Source organism: Meles meles, chromosome 3 (genome assembly GCF_922984935.1).
Source record: "Meles meles chromosome 3, mMelMel3.1 paternal haplotype, whole genome shotgun sequence".
NCBI classification, from domain to species: Eukaryota; Metazoa; Chordata; class Mammalia; order Carnivora; family Mustelidae; genus Meles; species Meles meles.
Genome location: NC_060068.1, coordinates 110,388,157 through 110,406,507, shown reverse-complemented (window position 1 = coordinate 110,406,507; position 18,351 = coordinate 110,388,157). Strand labels below are relative to the sequence as shown.

Here is an 18,351-nt window from a genome sequence, read left to right as displayed (position 1 = left end):
AGCTCTTTAATACTACTGGTGTCTGGTCCCGTGTGGATCCTTAAGAAGTCAGTGACAGCTGCGCTGTCCTTGTGGACAGGTGCTGCCATCCAGGTGGGTGAGTCCCAGCTCTAGGGGAAGGGAGTGGTTTTTGTCATCTGGAAAATCAGATTCTGAACCCTCTGGTTTGGTGTGGGTTAGGACATTCAGTTTCCTTTCAAAGTTTAAATAACATTAAAAGGATGTGTGAGTTTCTTGTGTGTATTAGAAGAGGGCTTGAGGAACAGCAGTAGAGAAACATACACCTGCTCAACTGATTCCCCCTACTTTTCTTGGATGCTTGTCAAGTTTTCTTTCTCTGTGTACATGTATTTCATTCTCTAAATCAAGCCCCAAGCTTCACGCTTTTCTCTGATTGGCTCGTTTTACCAGCCCTTGCAGCTTTTCTTAAAAGCTGACCTTCCCCCTTGGAGACTCGGCCTTAACAAGGTGACTATTCCATTAGAGCCCCGCCCTGTTTAGAGAGTCATCTCCCATGACTTTCCCTGCAGCTCTTACCCCACCGTATTTGCATTTGTACAAGGTCGGTGCTTTTGACTATTTCGTGTTTGTTCAGTGAGTTTGGTAATCCTCTGGACAGATTTACTGTTTTTATTTATATTAGGTGTCAGCATCTAGAAGGCAGAGACCATGTTTGCTTCAATAACTCTCTATTGTAGCTAACACAGTACTGGATACAAACAGGCATTTGATAAATGCAGACATTGATTACAGTGTTTGCTAGTTTCTGGAAGGGTGTGTGAGGACCAGGTTTCCACCAAACAAACCTTCGACATGTTTTCCTAGGAAATGCCGTTGGCTCCGCCGAGCTGCATGCCCTCTTCTGCTCTCCATCCATCTGGCTGCCAGCCTTCTGTTTTCAGTCTCCAGCTCCTGAGGAGACCTAGACCAAGCCAACTCCCTGTCCCTGCTGCCCCATGTGCTCGACAGCTCTTGTCAGGGGCTTAGCACTCTGTGGCTGGTGGCAGCGAATCCCATTGGTACAGTAAGCTCGTGCATAAGCTCTAGGTAGCATTTTCCGGGCTTATTAAAATTCTTACATGTGTACAGCCTGACTTCTTTAAGCCTGGGCTAATTTATTGGGTTTGAACATGTGGCTTAAAGTATTTGAGTAGCGTTGCCTCAGGCTCTGCCCAAGAGTCGGTCATCCAGCCCCCGCTAACCCTGTGCTTGGGGCGACTTTCAGAAATGGGAGGAAAGAGAAGCTGTGCAGGGCATCCTTCATTAATTGTAATACTATTCATCAGGACATTTTATTAATTTGACTTAAAAAAAAATTTTTTTTTATTTCGTTCACTCAGCTTTTAGGAGAAAGAGGCAGATGACAAGAAAATCAGGGAGTGTATTCAGAGAACCAGCCCTGAGATCATCTCCTGGGGTCAGTTTTCCAGCTGGGTCTTTTAGGGCTTCTGCATGTCTAGTGGCCGGTAATTGCAGCTGATGTCGTGACATCTGGCATTGCCCACCCGCCCAAGATCACCAGGACCACCCCTGGGCTTACTGGAGCAGGTGGGCCTGAATTGCTTGTTGCAGCAAGAGGGAGACTGTGCATATCAGGGAACTGATGGTGTTGGGAAGACAGTTTGGTCTGGCTTGGATGCTGTCAGAAAATGGGCAGTTCTGTGCTTCAGTATTTTAATCCATCTTACCCATAGGGAGGGTAGACTAAAGTGGGGCCAAAGCTGAAGTGGGCAGAGAAGCAACACTCACTCATTAGCTGGGAGAGGGGGGACGTTTGGTGTTTTGGTGTGGAAGTGTTCCTGTTTTGTCTGTGTTCACATAACCTTGCACTTGGTCTTGTTTTTGTTTGAATCCATCCTGCTCGCAGAGTGGCCTTGTCTGCTGTTCATGTGTAACCCCAAGGCCTTGGTGCGCCTGCCAGGCCAGCTCCCAGCTCTCAGAGTTACCTTTCTCTTTTTTACAGCCGATGCTTATAGTCGTGACCCTCTCTTCCTCATAGATGCTCACTAACCTTTTATTTAGGACAGAAAAGATCCTCATTTTTATTATAAAACAATAATAGGAAGCGCTAAAATAGGATGTTGTACATTAAGAAAAAGTCTCATTGCAACTTCTTTCATCTAGTGTTTATTTTCTAGTCTTTTTCCTCTGATAGAGTTTATTCACAATGTAGTACTTTTCATGCAGTGATGATTTTAAAAACCAGCCTGACTTTTATTGTAAAAATGGTATTTATTCACTCACCAAGTATGTATTAAGCATCTTCACTATGCCAGGCACAATTCTAAGCTCAGGTAGTTCTGTTCTAGTGGAGAAGATAGACAAGAAGCAAATGAGTAAATAATTTCAGGTAGAGATAAGTGCCACGGAGAGAAGTAGGGTAATTGAATGGAGGCTATTTAAGATGGGGTGGTCTCGCAGGCTGTCTTTAGAGGGGACACCTGAGGCCTGAATCATGTGAAGGAGCTCAGTGCTCAGCACGTGAAGACCCCAAGGAAGAGCATTCCTGAAGGAGAGAAAAGCAGGTACAGAATTTCTGAAGCAGGAATGATCTTAGCCAAAGGACCAGTGTTCTGGAGTGAGCAGAAAGGAGAGACTGGTAGGAGATGGGACCGAGGAGAGCCCAGAGTCCATTGGTGAGGACTTTAGGTTTGTCCATTTGGTGAGGACTTTAGGTTTTATTCTGGGTGGGAAAGCTGTAGGGATTTCAAGCACAGATGTGCCGTGATTTGGTTATGTTCTAGAAAGACTGTCCTGGCTGATGTGCTGTGAAGAGATGGTAGGAGGACCAGAGCAGAACCAGGCCCACTAGCTAGGATGCCGTGTGGCAGGCTAGGTAAGAGATGATGGGGGCTGAGGGAGCTGGCAGTGGAGAGAAATGTAGGATTCCTCTTGTATTTTGAAGAGAGAACAAACAAAACTTGCTGTTAGATTGGATATGGCGGGGAGGGAGAGTCAAGGATGATCCCAAGGTTTTGATTCAAGTTAGAGGGTAAAAGACGGTACTCTTGGTGCCATTTCCTGAGCTGAGGCAGGTGGGGCGGGGTAGGGAGCTGAGAATCCTTGTTTTGGACGAGGCAGGCGTGTGATCCTTATTAGTCACCCAGATGGCATTATCAGGTCAGCATTTGGCTGTGGGAGGTCGGAGCCCAGGATGGAGATACCGGTTTGAGAATTGTCAGAAGGGATAATTGTGAGAGCACAGGTCTGGTTGGCAAGAGAGTGCACAGGATGGAATGGGCAGGTCGAGGCTCAGGGCATCTGGTGTGTCCACTGTCAGAGGAGGGAAGGCAGAATGTATAAATGTCGATGAAGGTAGGTTGGTACTTGCTCCTGGGAAGTAGAAGTAATTCTTTTTGATGGTTTCAATTTTTTAGTGAGGTTATCAATTGAGAATGAGCAGAAGTGGGAGGGAGGAATGTTGGACATCTGGGAAGATTGAAAAAGAGTGGAATAGCCATCGTGGAGGTTAAGACAGTCCACTAATTAGGGGATTGTGGTCAGTTTTTGGGCAGTTTTCAGTGTCACTGGAGATTTCTGGTCATACTTTGCAAGTGAAGATTTTGTGTGTTTTGTTTAGCCGCATTCAGCTGCTTGGGCACAGGCATCGAGTAGGTGTGGAGTTGGGCTTAATAAAGGCCGTACTTTTGCTAAATGAGTCCAGTGGAGGAACTGAGGGGCAAGGAAAGTAAGGGCATAAGTAAAAGGCAGGAATTAAAACATTGGCACTTGGAATCTAGCTGGTAAGGAGGGAGGTGGGGCTATGATGTGGGAGACGGTGAGGCAAGAGGTGGGGCTGTCCGTTGGTGTAACCTTCTTAGAGGGCAGTTGGGGAGTGTGTATCCGCTTTTATTTTTATTTTAAATAAAGATTTTATTTATTTGACAGAGATCACAAGTAGGCAGAGAGGCAGGCAGAGAGAGAGGAGGAAGCAGGTTCGCTGCTGAGCAGAGAGCCTGATGAGAGGCTTGATCCCAGGACCCTGAGATCATGACCTGAGCTGAAGTCAGAGGCTTTAACCCACTGAGCCACCCAGGCACCCCCCGCCCTGTGTATCCACTTTTTTTTTTTTTAAATTTAATTTTATTTATTTGACAGAGAGAGATCACAAGTAGGCAGAGAGGCAGGCAGAGAGAGAGGAGGAAGCAGGCTCCCTGCTGAGCAGAGAGCCCGATGTGGGGCTCGATCCTAGGACCCTGGGATCATAACCTGAGCCGAAGGCAGAGGCTTTAACCCACTGAGCCACCCAGGCGCCCCTGTGTATCCACTTTTAAAATGCACATACCCATTGTCCGAATCTAGAAATTTATCTTCTAGATATTATCCTGTGTGTGTGCAAAATGGATAGTGAGAATGTTAGCCTAGAATTTTCCGTTGTGAGGAGGCATTTCCATGTGCCTAGGCACAACTCCATGAGGCCATGTCTCCCTTGGTGCGACCCTGCCCTTAGCAAGAGTTGGGGAGGCCCCTGTGCCCCATGTGTTCCTGGCAGTGGCAGCACCTCTCCCGGCCTCAGCTCTGGAAACTGGAGGGAGCCGCTGTCCGAACTGGTTCCCTCTTTCCCTTAGTGGAGTTCAGCCCACACTGGATGTCATTATGTATTTTTAAAAGTCTGAGCTGAACATACAGCTAAAAATTCTGTTCTTTTTTATCTTAATGGGTTATGACATTTTTCAGTTCTCTACATCATCTTTTTACTTACAATAATTCTTCAGGAGGAAGGTTGCACTTGCTGGGTGTTACTGTTTTTAAATGACTTGCTAATGTAGAGTGTGTGATGAAATGGTGTCACAAATTTGCGTTAGAATTCATTTCTCTTATTACTGTAGGCAACGAACCATACCTTTTAGAAACATTTTTCATGGGTGCTTGGGTGGCTCCGTGGATTAAGTGCCTGCCTCCAGGGTCCTAGGATTGAGCCCCAAGGTGGGCTCCCTGCTCCGTGGAGAGGCTGCTTCTCCCTCCGCCTCCTCCTGCTCCTGCTCTCTCTCTCTCTTTTTTTTCTCTCTACCTCTCAAATAAAATTTGAAGAAAGGAAGGAAGGGAGGAAGGAAAGAAGGGAGGGAGAAAAATTAGTGACCCTGGGTGAAAGACCTAATTCTCAAAGCTTTGGGTTATTCTAGGTTTCACTATAACAGTAAGTAGCCAGCAAAATACATTGGAACTTTTTTTTTCTTAGTGGTTTTATTCTAGGATATGGTTAATTCCAAATGGTCCGCATTTATTTGATAGCTCAGATGGGTGCAAATATTTAGAGACTGTAAGAGCAGAGTTCCCAAGGTTCTAACAGTGTTGGTGGCTGCCAGGGCAGAGGTTGTGTGGCCAGGAGCCGCTGAGTCTCCCCCGGGGAGGTGTGGAGGGTCGCGGGGCAGCATGACCGGCACGGTGAGCCTCCTTGAGCTGTCAGAGCATAGCGCTGCCCGGACTTGGAGCCGCAGGTGTCTGTGTTTGGAGCGCTTGGACTCACACAGGGTGGGCTTGGCGTTTGTGAGGACGTTAATAAGCACTAGATGCTTTTCTTCTGTTCTTGTAGACCTAAGGAGGGAGAGGTCTCTCAGAGACAAACTGATTCTTAGGTGTTTGGCACCTGCAGGATGCCTGCGTGGAAAGAACAAGATGTCTTGTTAGAAACGTGGGGTACATGTCTTATAAAGGTAAATTTTATTAGGTGTTAATGGGTGGGGGTCAAGTGGGAAGCTTCCAGAATCAGGTGCAGTTTGAAGCTTTGGAAGTAGGTGCAGAAGGTGAGGCTCTGGAACCCAGGAAACAGCTATCCCAGATGCCAGCAGGTGGGGCCCTCCTGCCCGGAGTGGCTGTGCAGCAGCTCAAGCCCCTGGGGAAGGCTCCTGGTCTCTCCCTCAGGGATGATGAGCCTCTCTTGTTCACCGTAGAGAGGAGCGAGTATCGGGAATAGGCCAGCAGCCACCGTGGGACACTGCACCTGGTTTGTTATCTCTTGGGTGAATGAAGAATTCCAGGAGGAGGCTACGAGGAGATTCCAGTTGGTAATGGAGAACACTTTTGACTCAGGAGAAGGGGACGCAGCCTTGCGACAAGGACCTGGGATGCCCTGCATTCCCAGAGGAGCTCCTCTGCCCACCAGAGCTGCCTCCAGTGGACTGGCCCTTGAAGCATTCGATTTTCTTAGAGTGACTCATAGGAACTGGCTTACCCTCAACCCGTTTTGACCTACAGAAATGGCCCTTTTTGACTGTATAGCCGGTCTCGGGTACAGCTTGCAGGCAAGGTCCGAGCTTCGTTTGTTTGGCCTCTTGTTCTTCATGTTGCAGTTGCTATAACTGCTGCCCCTGAGAGGGTGGGGCGCGGGGAGGGGCCCCCTGAGTGGGAGGGCCGTGAGGGTGGGGTGCCGAGGAACACCATTTTGTGCATCTAGCAGCAGTAGCAACATATGTGAGTTTGGGGTTGGTAAAATCTTTCCCTTCCTGTGCCCCGGAGCTCCTGCTGTAGAGCTGTTGAAAGTTACTGTTGCTCACTTACTTTATAAAAATGTTTTATTGAGGAATTTGATAATAGGCTTATGGTTAACATTTTGAAACACTTAGTGAAGTCAAAAGCTCAATACCAGAAGAAAGACAACTGTTAATGAAAATCTTAACAGTCCTCAGTGGGACAAGGCTCTCAACAGTTCTCGTTGTGGAAGAATTAATTCAGGTTTCATTGTTCATTTTTGTAAGCCAAAACTCGGTGCAAAGTTCTGAGTCAGTAATGCAATAATAGAAATGTCACATCTGAGCGCTCTTGAAAGTGGAAACGTACCCTGCTTGTTAAAGGTAGGGGAACACTCCCAGGAGGGTGTTCCCAAGGCTGATTCATCATATAGTTTAGAGAGTGTCCTTTTTTATTACCGTAGAGGCTCCTGTCTGTGTGTCTGGGAACCAGGTCAGGTGAAAACCTCTATGCTTATTGCACACGATGGCCTTGGCATCACTTGTGCCCACTGATGGGCTCTGTGGCTGCCGTTGACTCGAAACCTCAGAAAGCGTCCTTCATTGTCACTGGAACGGAGAGCAATACATCTGAGCAAACTTTACCTAACATTGGAGGAGCTAATTAAAATACCTACGTGGTGGGGCGCCTGGGTGGCTCTGTCGGTTTAGTGTCTGCCTTCAGCTCAGGTCATGATCCCAGGGTCCTGGGAATGGGCACCCTGCTCCCCGGGGCGCCTGCCTCTCTCCATGGTGCTCTCCCTCCTTGTGTTTTCTAGCTCTTTCTCTCTCCCTCTCAAATAAATAATAAAATCTTAAAAAAAAAAAAATTTCTGTGTGGTGTATTCATGCTGGGCTCCAGGGAGTTGTGGGCAGACGATGCTTGTGGTGTCAAGTGGTGGCTAGGACAGCAGTGTTGGTGTCCTTCAGAGGAGGGAAACTAGAGACTAAAAAGGTATCATTGGGCGTCTTGCTTCTGCTGTTTATCTCATAAAATGGGTTTAGGCCCGATGTGTATTTGTGAAAACACATGTAATGGACAGACAAGGGGAAATGTAAAACAGGTGTCCAACATGCAAATATGGCGCCACGGTGTGGCGTGAAAACACTGGGGGTGCTACCCCGGCCTTTCATAAAAGTGGACTTTCGACTGCTTCGTGTTTTCTTAGTCGTATAGTAAATCTTCTGTTTACAGAACGTAGCCAAAGTATTCTGTGAAAGTCAAACAGCCAAGAAATAGAATTTCCTCAGCAGTCTTTGTCTTGCCCTTTTACAGATGGCGTAAAATCAGGTGTGTAAAAAATAAAAAGCAGTTTGAGCTGACGTGAAAGGTATTTCAGATTTATGCTTTGCAGATGATATTGGTATGATTAATGCATTCATTGCTTTTTTTTATTGCTTTTCACAGATAATGTACATGATGCATGGAAAATGTTGTGGGTTTAAATCTTTGCCAGCTTTAGACTGTGAATATCAACAGATGTTATCATATAAGTACTATAGTTATTATAAAATAAAAAATTTTTCGTGAAATGCATTGACATAAATTTCATTTATGTAAATTGCTTTCATTAGTACAAAACCTTAGCGTAGCCATTAGGGTTTGTGAAGCACTTTAAATGAGATTAACTTGGTATAATGTGGTCAGAAATGGGTTGCTTTAAATTTAACTGACAAGAAAATAACACTCAAAAGTTAGGAAATTACTGAGACATTTGTTTTCTGCCTGCATTGCTGGTACCGCTTAAATAGGTTGAATATGAATTAATAACAATGGACTGCCAGCTCAGTAATTACAGAAAATAATTTAAAGGAGACCTCAAATAATAACTTCAATGTATTTTGGTCTTGCTCTTTTCTGTTCTGTTTTTCTTGAACATACTAGCCCTTTGCTTCAATATAGCAATTGAAAACAGTGTCCAGGTTTGCAAAGCAAGAGGTTTTGTCTGTAGAGTTTTGGCGCATTAGGGCTGTGATGTAGAAACTTATATTCAACTCTTTCAAAGTACGGATCTTGGGTACGTGAAGGAGCAGCCTCAGCAGCTGGTCATCTCTACCTAGCAGCAAGTACAATGGTGCACTACTGTTTCTGTGGCTGGGGGGGTGACCAGGTACCCTCTGCTTCCAGGAGGGAGTCAGCCCCCCAATGTGGACAAGTGGGAGAGGAGCTTCTTCCATGGCTTGGAGGTCTTTGTGTTCTGCTCTTTGCCCTACATCACTGTAAACAGAACAGTACATTGCTCCCCCATTTTGCAGATAATTTACTGTTGTATTGCCCTTCTAATCTAGGCTGGAATGGGCCATTTTAACTAATTCACTGAATTTCCCAGAAGGACCCTGAACCAGACCGAGACCATGAGATTGCTTGCGGTCACTCTGGGTCATGTCACAGTGGGTGTCACACTCATATCTTTGATTCCTACAGCAACATGTTTCGATACCACAGTGACACAGAAAGTTGTTTTGTTTTTACATTTATTTTTTTTTCTAGGAGATACCTTTTTTCCAAGGACTACCTGTTGGATTACTTTCTACCTTAAAAGGGTTTGACAACACTTCCCTGAGAAAGGCACTATTCACCAGCTAAAACAAACAAAGCTGTACTTGTTCAAGAGTAACCCAGGTATCACTGTTGAGCAATCATGGTCATTGAATTGTATTGTTAAAATCAATCCTATCAAAACAGCCATCGCCGCTAATGAATCCGTTTGCTCCTGTGCCCTCAGCTGGCAAGGCAGGATTGTGGCCTTCTACCGTATCATTCATCAAACTGATTTCTAGTGCCCTGTCCTCATCATTGCAGCCCTGGCTATGGACGCATGCCAGGCACCTGGAGAAGATCCAGTTAGGGCTGGGCAGGGAGCTATATGGTCTTCCCACTGAGAGCCACAGAGCCTACCTCTGGTATCAGGGAACGTAGCGTGGTCTTTGAGCTGGTCGCCCCTGAGGGACTAGCTCTACTCTGAGCATGGAAGGAAGACAATATAAGTAAAGTACATGATTCCATTTCTGCCCAGAAGACCTTCGAGGTTTTTTTGTGGGTTTTTTTTGAGATTTTATTTTATTAATTTTTGAAAGATTTACTTATTTTACAGAGTGAGCACAGATGGGAGGGGCAGAGGGAAAGGGAGGGTCTTAAGCAGACTCTGCACTCAGCGCAGACCCTGATGTGGGGCTCAGTCTCATGACGCTGAGATCACAACCTGAGCTGAAGCCAAGAGTCAGACAGGCTCAGCTGACTATGCCACCCAGGCGTCCCAGATTTTATTTTAAAGTAATCTCTACATTCAGTATGGGGATCGAATTCACAACCTCGAGATCAAGAGTCACATGCTCTACTGACTGAGCCAGCCAGGTGCCCCAGGACCTTCCAGTTTTATTGGGGAGGTAGCACATCTGAATTATACAAGATAGTTGATTTTTTAAATTTTCATATTGACGAGGCACTAAAATGTGAAGTACTAATGAACGGAAGGTGTACTCTAGCATGGCTGCCTAGAGAAGGGTAGTTTTGAGTTGGTCCTTAAAGGTCTGACAGGTTGGTATTGCCAGATTAGAAAACAATGGAGGATCCTCAAAAAATTAAAACTACCATATGTTCCAATAACATGTATATTGTGAGACTGTATCCAAAGGAAATGATCCAAAAGTAACTCAAAGAGGTATAGGCACCCTGTGTTCAAGCACCATTATTTACAACAACTAAGACATGGAAGCAACCTAAGTATCCATTGACGAGTGAATGGGTACAGAAGTTGTGGTCTATATTATATATGGGAAACCCTGAAGATTCCACCAAAAAAACTACTAGAACTGATAAATGAATTCAGTAAGGTTGCAGGATACAAAATAAGTGTACGTACAGAAATCTGTTGCATTTCTGTACACTATAATGAAGCAACAGAAAGATTAAGAAAGCAATCCCATGTGCATTTATACCCCAAATAGTAAAATATCTAGGAATAAACTTAGCCAAGGAGGTGAAAGACCTGTAGTCTATAGACTATAAAACACTGATGAAAGAAACTGAAGATGACACCAACATATGGAACGATATTCCATGTTCATAGGTTGAGAGAACAAGTATTATTAAAATGTCCATACCACCCAAAGCAATCTGTAGATTTAATTCAATCCCCATCAAAAGACCAACAGCATTAGGGGCACCTGGATGGCTCAGTTGATAGAGCCTCTGACTCTTAATGTCAGGGTTATGAGTTTAAGCCCCACATTGCTTGTAGAGCTTACTTAAAAAACAAAAACGACACCATTTTTCAAAGAACTAGGACAAATAATCCTCAAATCTGTGTAGAACCACAGAAGACCCTGAATAGTCAAAATAGTCTGGAAAAAGAAAAGCCTGGAGGTATCACAAGTCCAGATTTCAAGTTATACTACCAAGCTGTAGTCATCAAAACAGTAGGGCACTGGCACAAAAATAGAGTGGAATAGGATAGAACGTCCAGAAATGAACCTGTGATTATATGGTTAATTAACCTGAGCGGAAGGCAGAGGCTTTAACTCACTGAGCCTCCCAGGCGCCCCTGGTCAATTAATCTTTGGCAGAAGAGGCAAGAATATGCAATGGGAGAAAGACTCGTCAATAAATGGTGTTGGGAAAACTGGACAGCTACATTCGAAAGAATGAAACTGGACCATTCCTTCCACTGTATACAAAAATTAACTCAAAATGGATTAAAAACTTAAATGTGAGACCCAAAACAGTTAAAATCCTAGAAGAGCACAGGCAGTAATATCTTTGACATCAGCCGAAGCAACACTTTTCTTGATGTGTCTCCTGAGGGAAGGCATATAAAAGCAAAAATAAACTATTGGAACTGCATGGAAGTAAAAAGCTTCTGCACAGTGGAGGAAACTGTTAACAAAACTGAAAGCCTATTCAATGGGAGAAGATAACTTGCAAATGACATACCCTACAAAGGATTAGTATCCAAAATACATAAAGACCTTATAAAATTCAACACCCAAAACCAAATAATCCAATTAAAAAATGGGCAGAAGACATGAACGTACATTTCTTCAAAGAAAACATCCAGATGGCCAACAGACACATGAAAAGATGCTCGGAATCACTCATTGTTAGGGAAATACAAATCAAAACTACAATGAGATCTTACCTCCCACCTGTCAGAATGGCTAAAATCAACAACACAAGAAACAACAGGTGTTGGTGAGGATGTGGAGAAGCTTGCACTGTTAGTGGGAATGCATAGTGGTGCCGCCACTCTGGAAACAGTATGGAGTTTCCTCAAAAAATTAAAAATAGAACTACCCTATGATTAAGTAATTGCATTACTAGGTATTTAACCAAAGAATAAAAACACTAATTTGAAAGGATATCTGCATCCTTATGTTTATTGCAGTATTATTTAAGATAGCAAAGTTATGAAAGCAGCCTAAGTTCCACTGATAGATGAACAGATAAGATGTAGTACATGCCTATATTATAAATTGTTTATAAATATATATATATATATATGTATATATATACACACAATGAAACCTTATTCAGCCATAATCTTGCCATTTGGAACAACATGGATGGCATTAGGGAATATAACACCAAGTGAAATAAGTTGGTCAGAGAAAGACAAATACCATATGATTTCACTTATATATGGAATTTACAAAACAAAACAAACGAACAAAGGAAAAAAAGACAAACCAAAAAACAGACTCTTAACTTGAGAGAAAAAACAGATGGTTACCAGAGGGAAGGCAAGTGGGGGAGTGAGGGGAATAGGTGAAGGGAATAAGAGTACACTTATTGTGATGAGCACTGATATATAGAATTTTTAAAAACTGTCTTGTTTATTTATTTATTTTAGAGAGGGGGGATAGAGAGTGGGCACTGGAGCAGGGGGAGGGGCAAAGGGAGAGGGAGAGACCCTTGAGCAGACTCCTTGCCGAGTGTGGAGCCCAACCCAGGGCTCCCATCTCATGACCTTCAGATCATGATATGAGCTGAAACCAAGAGTAGGTAACTTAACCCACTGAGCCACCCAGGCACCCATACCCTAGAGTTATTGAATCACTGTATTGTAAATCTGAAACCAATATAGCACCGTAAGTTAACTATACTGAAATTAAAATAAAACAATTAAAAGATGTGGTATATATTACAGTGGACTGTTATTCAGTCATTAAAAAAATGAGGAAACCCTACCACTTGAAGATGTTATGCTAAGTGAAATAAGTCAGAGAAAGATAGATATTTTTTTTTTAAAGATTTTTTATTTTATTTATTTGACAGAGAGAGAGATCACAAGTAGGCAGAGAGGCAGGCAGAGAGAGGGGAGGAAGGAGGCTCCCTGCGGAGCAGAGAGCCCGAAGAGAAAGATAGATATTGTATGATCTCACTTATATGTGGAATCTGAAAACAGAAGGACTTACATAAAAAGTGATCAGACTTGTGGTTACCAGAGATGGAGGGTGGGGAAAGAGGGAATTGGAGAAAGGTGGCTGATAGGTATGGAAAAAAAAATAAAGTCTGATAGGTTTTTTTGAGCGAAGGGGCTAAGGAAGTACGTAGGTCAAGGATGGGGGCGGGGTACGTCTTACTTATTTGTAACCTGTTGGGGAAGTGAGAGCCCCAAGTGTGGTTCAGTGAGATGGACTGAAGATTGGAAAGGTGGGTCCTTGTGGTGCTGTCTCTCCTGAGTTTAGTGTTTCAGGTTTAGAGTATCTGAAAACAAACTTACCTTTCTTTCCTCCAACTTGCTTGTTGCTCTCAGCAGTGCCACCATTTTCTTGAGCACCTTGACCTAAAACTGAAGAACTGTCTTGGTTATCAGTTACTGAGAACTCAGTGTCTTTCCCCAAGATTGTGCTCTAGTCTGGGTTCACCTTGTCTCCCCCTTGAGTTCCTGTGTAAGCTTTCTTACAGCCTTTTACCTCCCTTCGTGTGCTGGTCTCCATGCTGCTTTGTTGTGACAAAGTTGGTCTCTACTCAGAAAATCCCATTTCCTTCCTATTTTATCTTACAAGACATCATCATCTTTTTTTTTTTTTTTAAGATTTTATTTATTTACTTGACAGAGAGAGACACACTGAGAGAGGGAATATAAGCAGGGGAAGTGGGAGAAGGAGAAGCAGGTACCCCCTGCAGAGCAGGGAGCCTGATATGGGGCTTGATCCCAGGACCTTGGGATCATGACCTGAGCTGAAGGCAGCCGCTTAACGACTGAGCCACCCAGGCGCTCCAAAATATCATCTTCTCAGAGGTTTTCTTTTCTTTTTTAAAGATTTATTTATTTGAGAGAGAGAGAGAGAGTGTGAGGGCGTGCATGGGGGGGAGGGGGTGGCTATGGGCAGGGGGAGAGAATCCCAAACAGACTTTCTGCTGAGCGCAGAGCCCAACTCGGGGCTTGATCTCAGTACTCTGAGATCATGACCTGAGCTGAAACCAAGAGTCAGATCTTAACTGACAGTGCCACCCAGGCTCCCCTGTTCAGAGGTTTTCAGAGCTGCCCATAGGCTGGCCCTTAACCCTACCTCTCATAATTTCTCTGCCAGAGGCCTCTTTAGTCTGTTAGAGATTAGAACTAAGAGGTCACTTAGTCATCCTCCTCACTGAAGAAGTGGGGAGACAGGTGCAGATAGAGGGAGCAGGAAACAGTGGCAACGCTGGAGCTGGAGCCAAGACCTCGAGCATCTTGGTTCATTTCTTTCCTACCTTTATTTAAGCTGTTCTTCCATCCCACCTATCTTTTGTCCATATGTCTGCATCTCACCCGCTTCCAGCAAGTTTTTCCTGACATACACCCAGCACTAATAAGCTATTACATAGTCTAGGCACTGTGCTAGACCCTGGGGGTGCAGTGATGAGCAAAGCAGATATTGTCTCCATTTTCATGGAGCTCCCTAGATATGGGAGTGGAGGGAGAACATAAATAAAGCAATGACTATATAATTGCAAGTTATGATAAGTGCCATGAAGGAAAATCCTAGTAGCTAATGCTTAATGAACACTTAAACCTTGGGCCAGGCACTATTTTGTAAGGACGTTATATGTGTTTATTCACTTAATCGTCACAAAACCCCGTGAACTAGAGACTGTTTTCCTCATTTTACAGATTGGAAACTGAGGTTTAGATTAAGTGACTTGCCCAAAGCCCCATAGCTAGTAAGCAGTGGACTTGGAACTTGACCTCAGGCAGTTCCCAACCACTTGCCAACCATTTGCCAGAATGGATGCTGCGCCTCCAATAGAAAGGCGTGTTATGAGAAAGAATAATGGTTAAGACCTAATTCACGGAAGTTCTCCCTAAGGAACTGAGAAGTTGATGCATTTTCTCCCCCCTACTGCTTGGTCCCTTGAGGCATTTTATATGCACAGATGTATTACATTCCTGGGAAAAGAATCCTGGGATTTTCCCTCCTATGTATACTTCTTGATTCTCAGTGGTCCATGATGCCAGCTGAGGTTGTCAGTACAATGAAATCAAAAGGATGAAGGCAGGTTATTTAGCCTTTTTTTCTTCCTTCCTCTCTTCCTTCCTTTTTTTGTTGGCTCCACAGCCAGCATGGATCCCAGCACTGGGCTTGAACTCAGATCCCTGAGAACCAGACCTGAGCTGAGATCAAGAGTTAGAGGCTTAATTGACTGAGCCCCTCAGGAGCCCCTATTTAGCCATTTTTCTAGATCTTTGAATTGCACATCAGATCTAGGGCTGATCACTCCTCACTGATTTGACCTGCCCCTGAGGTTGACAATTTCCTGATTGACGTGGTTATCCGTGATCTCTAATTCACCAACATAACTATGCTTCATCTTCATAGTCAGAAACCTGACAATGACTTTGGAGCACAGTCTAATAAGAAAGTGGTGTTTGCCTCTCCTTTTGGCATTGTTGACACACTTGAAAGCATCTGTGAGGACATCCACTGGCACCATGACAGTGGCAAGCAAAGATGGTGGGAAGACTAGGGGGTCAAGTTCGAGGTATTATGGGAAGCAGAAAGGTTGTGACTCTCAGAGGGGTGGAAAGGGAAGGATGATATCTTGAAAGTAGGTGGAGGAGGGTGAAGGACTGATGCCTTTTCTTAGAGGATGGAGTGGAAGGGGGAGGGGGCAAAGGCCATATAGGGAGAATAGTAAGGAGCTTGTGCGGTCATCCAGATGAGACCTGTCATTAGGGCGGACCCAGCAGGGGTTGTGGACTGTGGTAGTGACAGAGGATAAGCAGAGAGCTAGAGGGGTTGAAGCTGTATTTCGGAGCTCACATGAGCAGGGATCGGTGGTGCCACACATAACTTTTATAAAGGGAGCACCTGAGATTCTCTGACTAGGGAGGAGTGGTGATGGGTGAGGAGGAAGAAGAGAAGGGAGTGTTAAAAATGACTTCTAGAGGATCCGGGTGGTCAGAAGTGCCATTCATTAAGCTGGGGAAGTATGGGAGGAGAACATTGGTAGGGGTGCTGGGATGAAGTCTTTTGGTTGGAACCTTGTTAAGTGTGAGTTGCTGGGAGATACCCAACTTCAACTTAAAGAAGATAGTTTTATGTCTGAGTTAGGGACTTAGAGTGGAGGTCTGGGTTGTGGGTAACTGGGAAGTCTTAGGTATGTGTATAAAAAAGCCAAGGTAATGGAAAAGACCACTCAGGCAGGAAGTGTAATGTGAGGAGAGAAGAGGGCTCATGATGCAGTCTATTTGGGGGTTGGAAGGAAGAGAAGGAGCTGGCAGAAGACTGAAGAAGACTTACTAGTGAAATAGGAAGATAGTCAGGCCCCTACTGTATCACAGAATCCTAACGATGGTGTTTTAAAAGGGAGAGAGGAATCTCAGTTATGCTGAGAGTCCAAGTAATACCAAAGGATGACCACTGTATTAAGTGGCATGGATGTCATCATTGACATCTGTGGTGAGGGTGGCTGGATGATACGGCGGTACAGGCCAGCCCGGGCAGGACACGGAGCTCAGGTGCCTTATACAGACCTTCGTAGCCACAGACATTAGTCTTGTTGGTTCTTCCATTCTGGGTTGTGTTGTTTGTGGTATTCTTTCAGCCTTGTTTTGATGTTGAATTGATGAACATTAGAGCTAGAAGGGTTGAGACAACCAAGGCTTAGGGGTGAAGTAGTTTGCCCACATTCACAATGAACCGGTGGGAGAGTTAGAATGGGACCAAGTTTCGATTAGATCGTGCAGCTGGGAGATGTAGCTACTCACCTTTGTCTCTCCCCACCTTGAGGGCAGAGACTCAGGTTGTGCTGGTGTACATTTCTTACAGTACCCAGCCCAGTGTTACGTACGTGTTTTGCTTGTTTGCTTTGATTTAGATAGACCTACATGTATCTTGAATACATGGGGTCCCTTGATTGGGTTCACCGTAGGTGATCCTAGCCAGTGCCCTTGGCCCCAGGGAGTTGTGTTTTTCATCTCTTTGTCTCCTATAGGTTATTTATATACCTAAAATCCTTTCTCACCAGGGACTTGTCCCCTCCCTCTTTTCCTTACTCTTGGACACAGTTGGTTCCTAATGGTGACTGGTGGTGTCGGTGGCTAAGTAGTTGAGTACGATGGGATCATCTGTAATGGCTTGCTGGCGCTTTCCAGAACAGCTTTGATTGTGTCTTTGTGCAGCTTGCGGTTTGGAACTATCCGAGAAGGAAGTGGGGCCCTTATAGACGGGCATGCCCACAGACGGGCATCTGTAGTAAACTGCCTCTGATAATGAGAGACTGAGGTTAGCGCTTGGAATTTGGGCTCCACAGCTTCAGCCAGCCACAACTTTTGTCTTTTGTGAATTTCGGTGTCCTGAGAGCTCATGGCAGATTCTTCCAAGCTTCCACAAAGTGTCTTGTTGGGAGACTACCGTAAACCTGTTTACTAATATTGATTAGGCATTCATTTTTGTTTCAAGACAATTCTTTTAATCCTAGATCCTTTTTTTTTTTTTTAATTTTTCTGTGTTCATTGGTGTACTATTGTTGATTGACTTTTTAAAAAAAAATAGTAACTTCCTGGTGTTCTAGGTAGAAAGTTTATAAATTCATTGGGTACATTTTTCAGGAATTACTTTTAGAAATTTTGATTAAATGAAAAATGTTGCTTTAGGGTCGTTCTATATACAGATAACTTTTATTTTTTTTATTTGACAGAGATTACAAGTAGGCAGAGAGGCAGGCAGAGAGAGAGAGAGGAGGAAGCAGGCTCCCAGCTAAGCAGAGAGCCCGATGCGGGGCTCGATCCCAGGACCCTGGGATCATGACCTGAGCTGAAGGCAGAGGTTTTTTAACCCACTGAGCCATCCAGGCGCCCCAGATAACTTTTTTTTAAAAAAAGATTTTATTTACTTGAGAGAGAGAGGGAGTGAGAGAGCATGTGCAGGGGGAGGGGCAGAGGAAGAGAAAGAAGCAGACTCCCCACTGAGCAGGGAGCCTGGGACTCGGGGTTCATGACTTGGGGCTCAGTCTGAGAACCCTGAGATCATGACCTGAACGGAAGTCAGATGCTTAACTGATGGAGCCATGCAGGTGCCAGTGTATATAGGTAACTCTCAATGTTGTGTTATTTACCTGAAATGCAGTCAAACCAGTTGTGAGTTTGGAGAGTCACAGAAATGTTTATGAACTAAAGAGTGTTTGAGCATCTAGTAGGAGATAGTGGGTCTCTGTTAGGGACCTGGAAGATAATGTAGCTTGCTTGCTTCCTTCCTTTTCTTCCTTTTTTTCCTTCTTTCCTTCCTTCCTTTCTTTTTCTCTTTCTTTCTTCTTTCCTTCTTTTCTTCTTTCTTTCTTTCTTTTTCATTGAAGCTTCCCAGCATTCTTACAGAGTTAGGTGTTGTAACCCAGTTTGGTCATGGTGGAAACAGGGAAGTTAAGGACCCTGCTCAGACTTAACAGAGGAAGGAGGCAGTGGGTCTCCCTCCCAGGCTGGGC

The 18,351-nt window shown here is 44.4% G+C and overlaps 1 protein-coding gene across 2 annotated transcripts in view; it reads left to right on the top strand.

Moving 5' to 3' along the window:
- The window catches only part of PCBD2 (pterin-4 alpha-carbinolamine dehydratase 2), a 52,341-nt gene that overhangs the window by 3,846 nt on the left and 30,144 nt on the right, over window positions 1-18,351 (top strand). The window contains exon 3 of one of the 2 annotated variants that reach the window (XM_045999417.1): window positions 5,892-7,893. The exons of the other annotated variant lie outside the window; for it this stretch is intronic. Within the exon in view, the coding sequence (XP_045855373.1) occupies window positions 5,892-6,188 (297 nt within the window). The 3' untranslated portion in view covers window positions 6,189-7,893. Of the gene's footprint in view, window positions 1-5,891; window positions 7,894-18,351 lie in introns of those variants that run through there. 2 annotated transcript variants of the gene reach the window in all.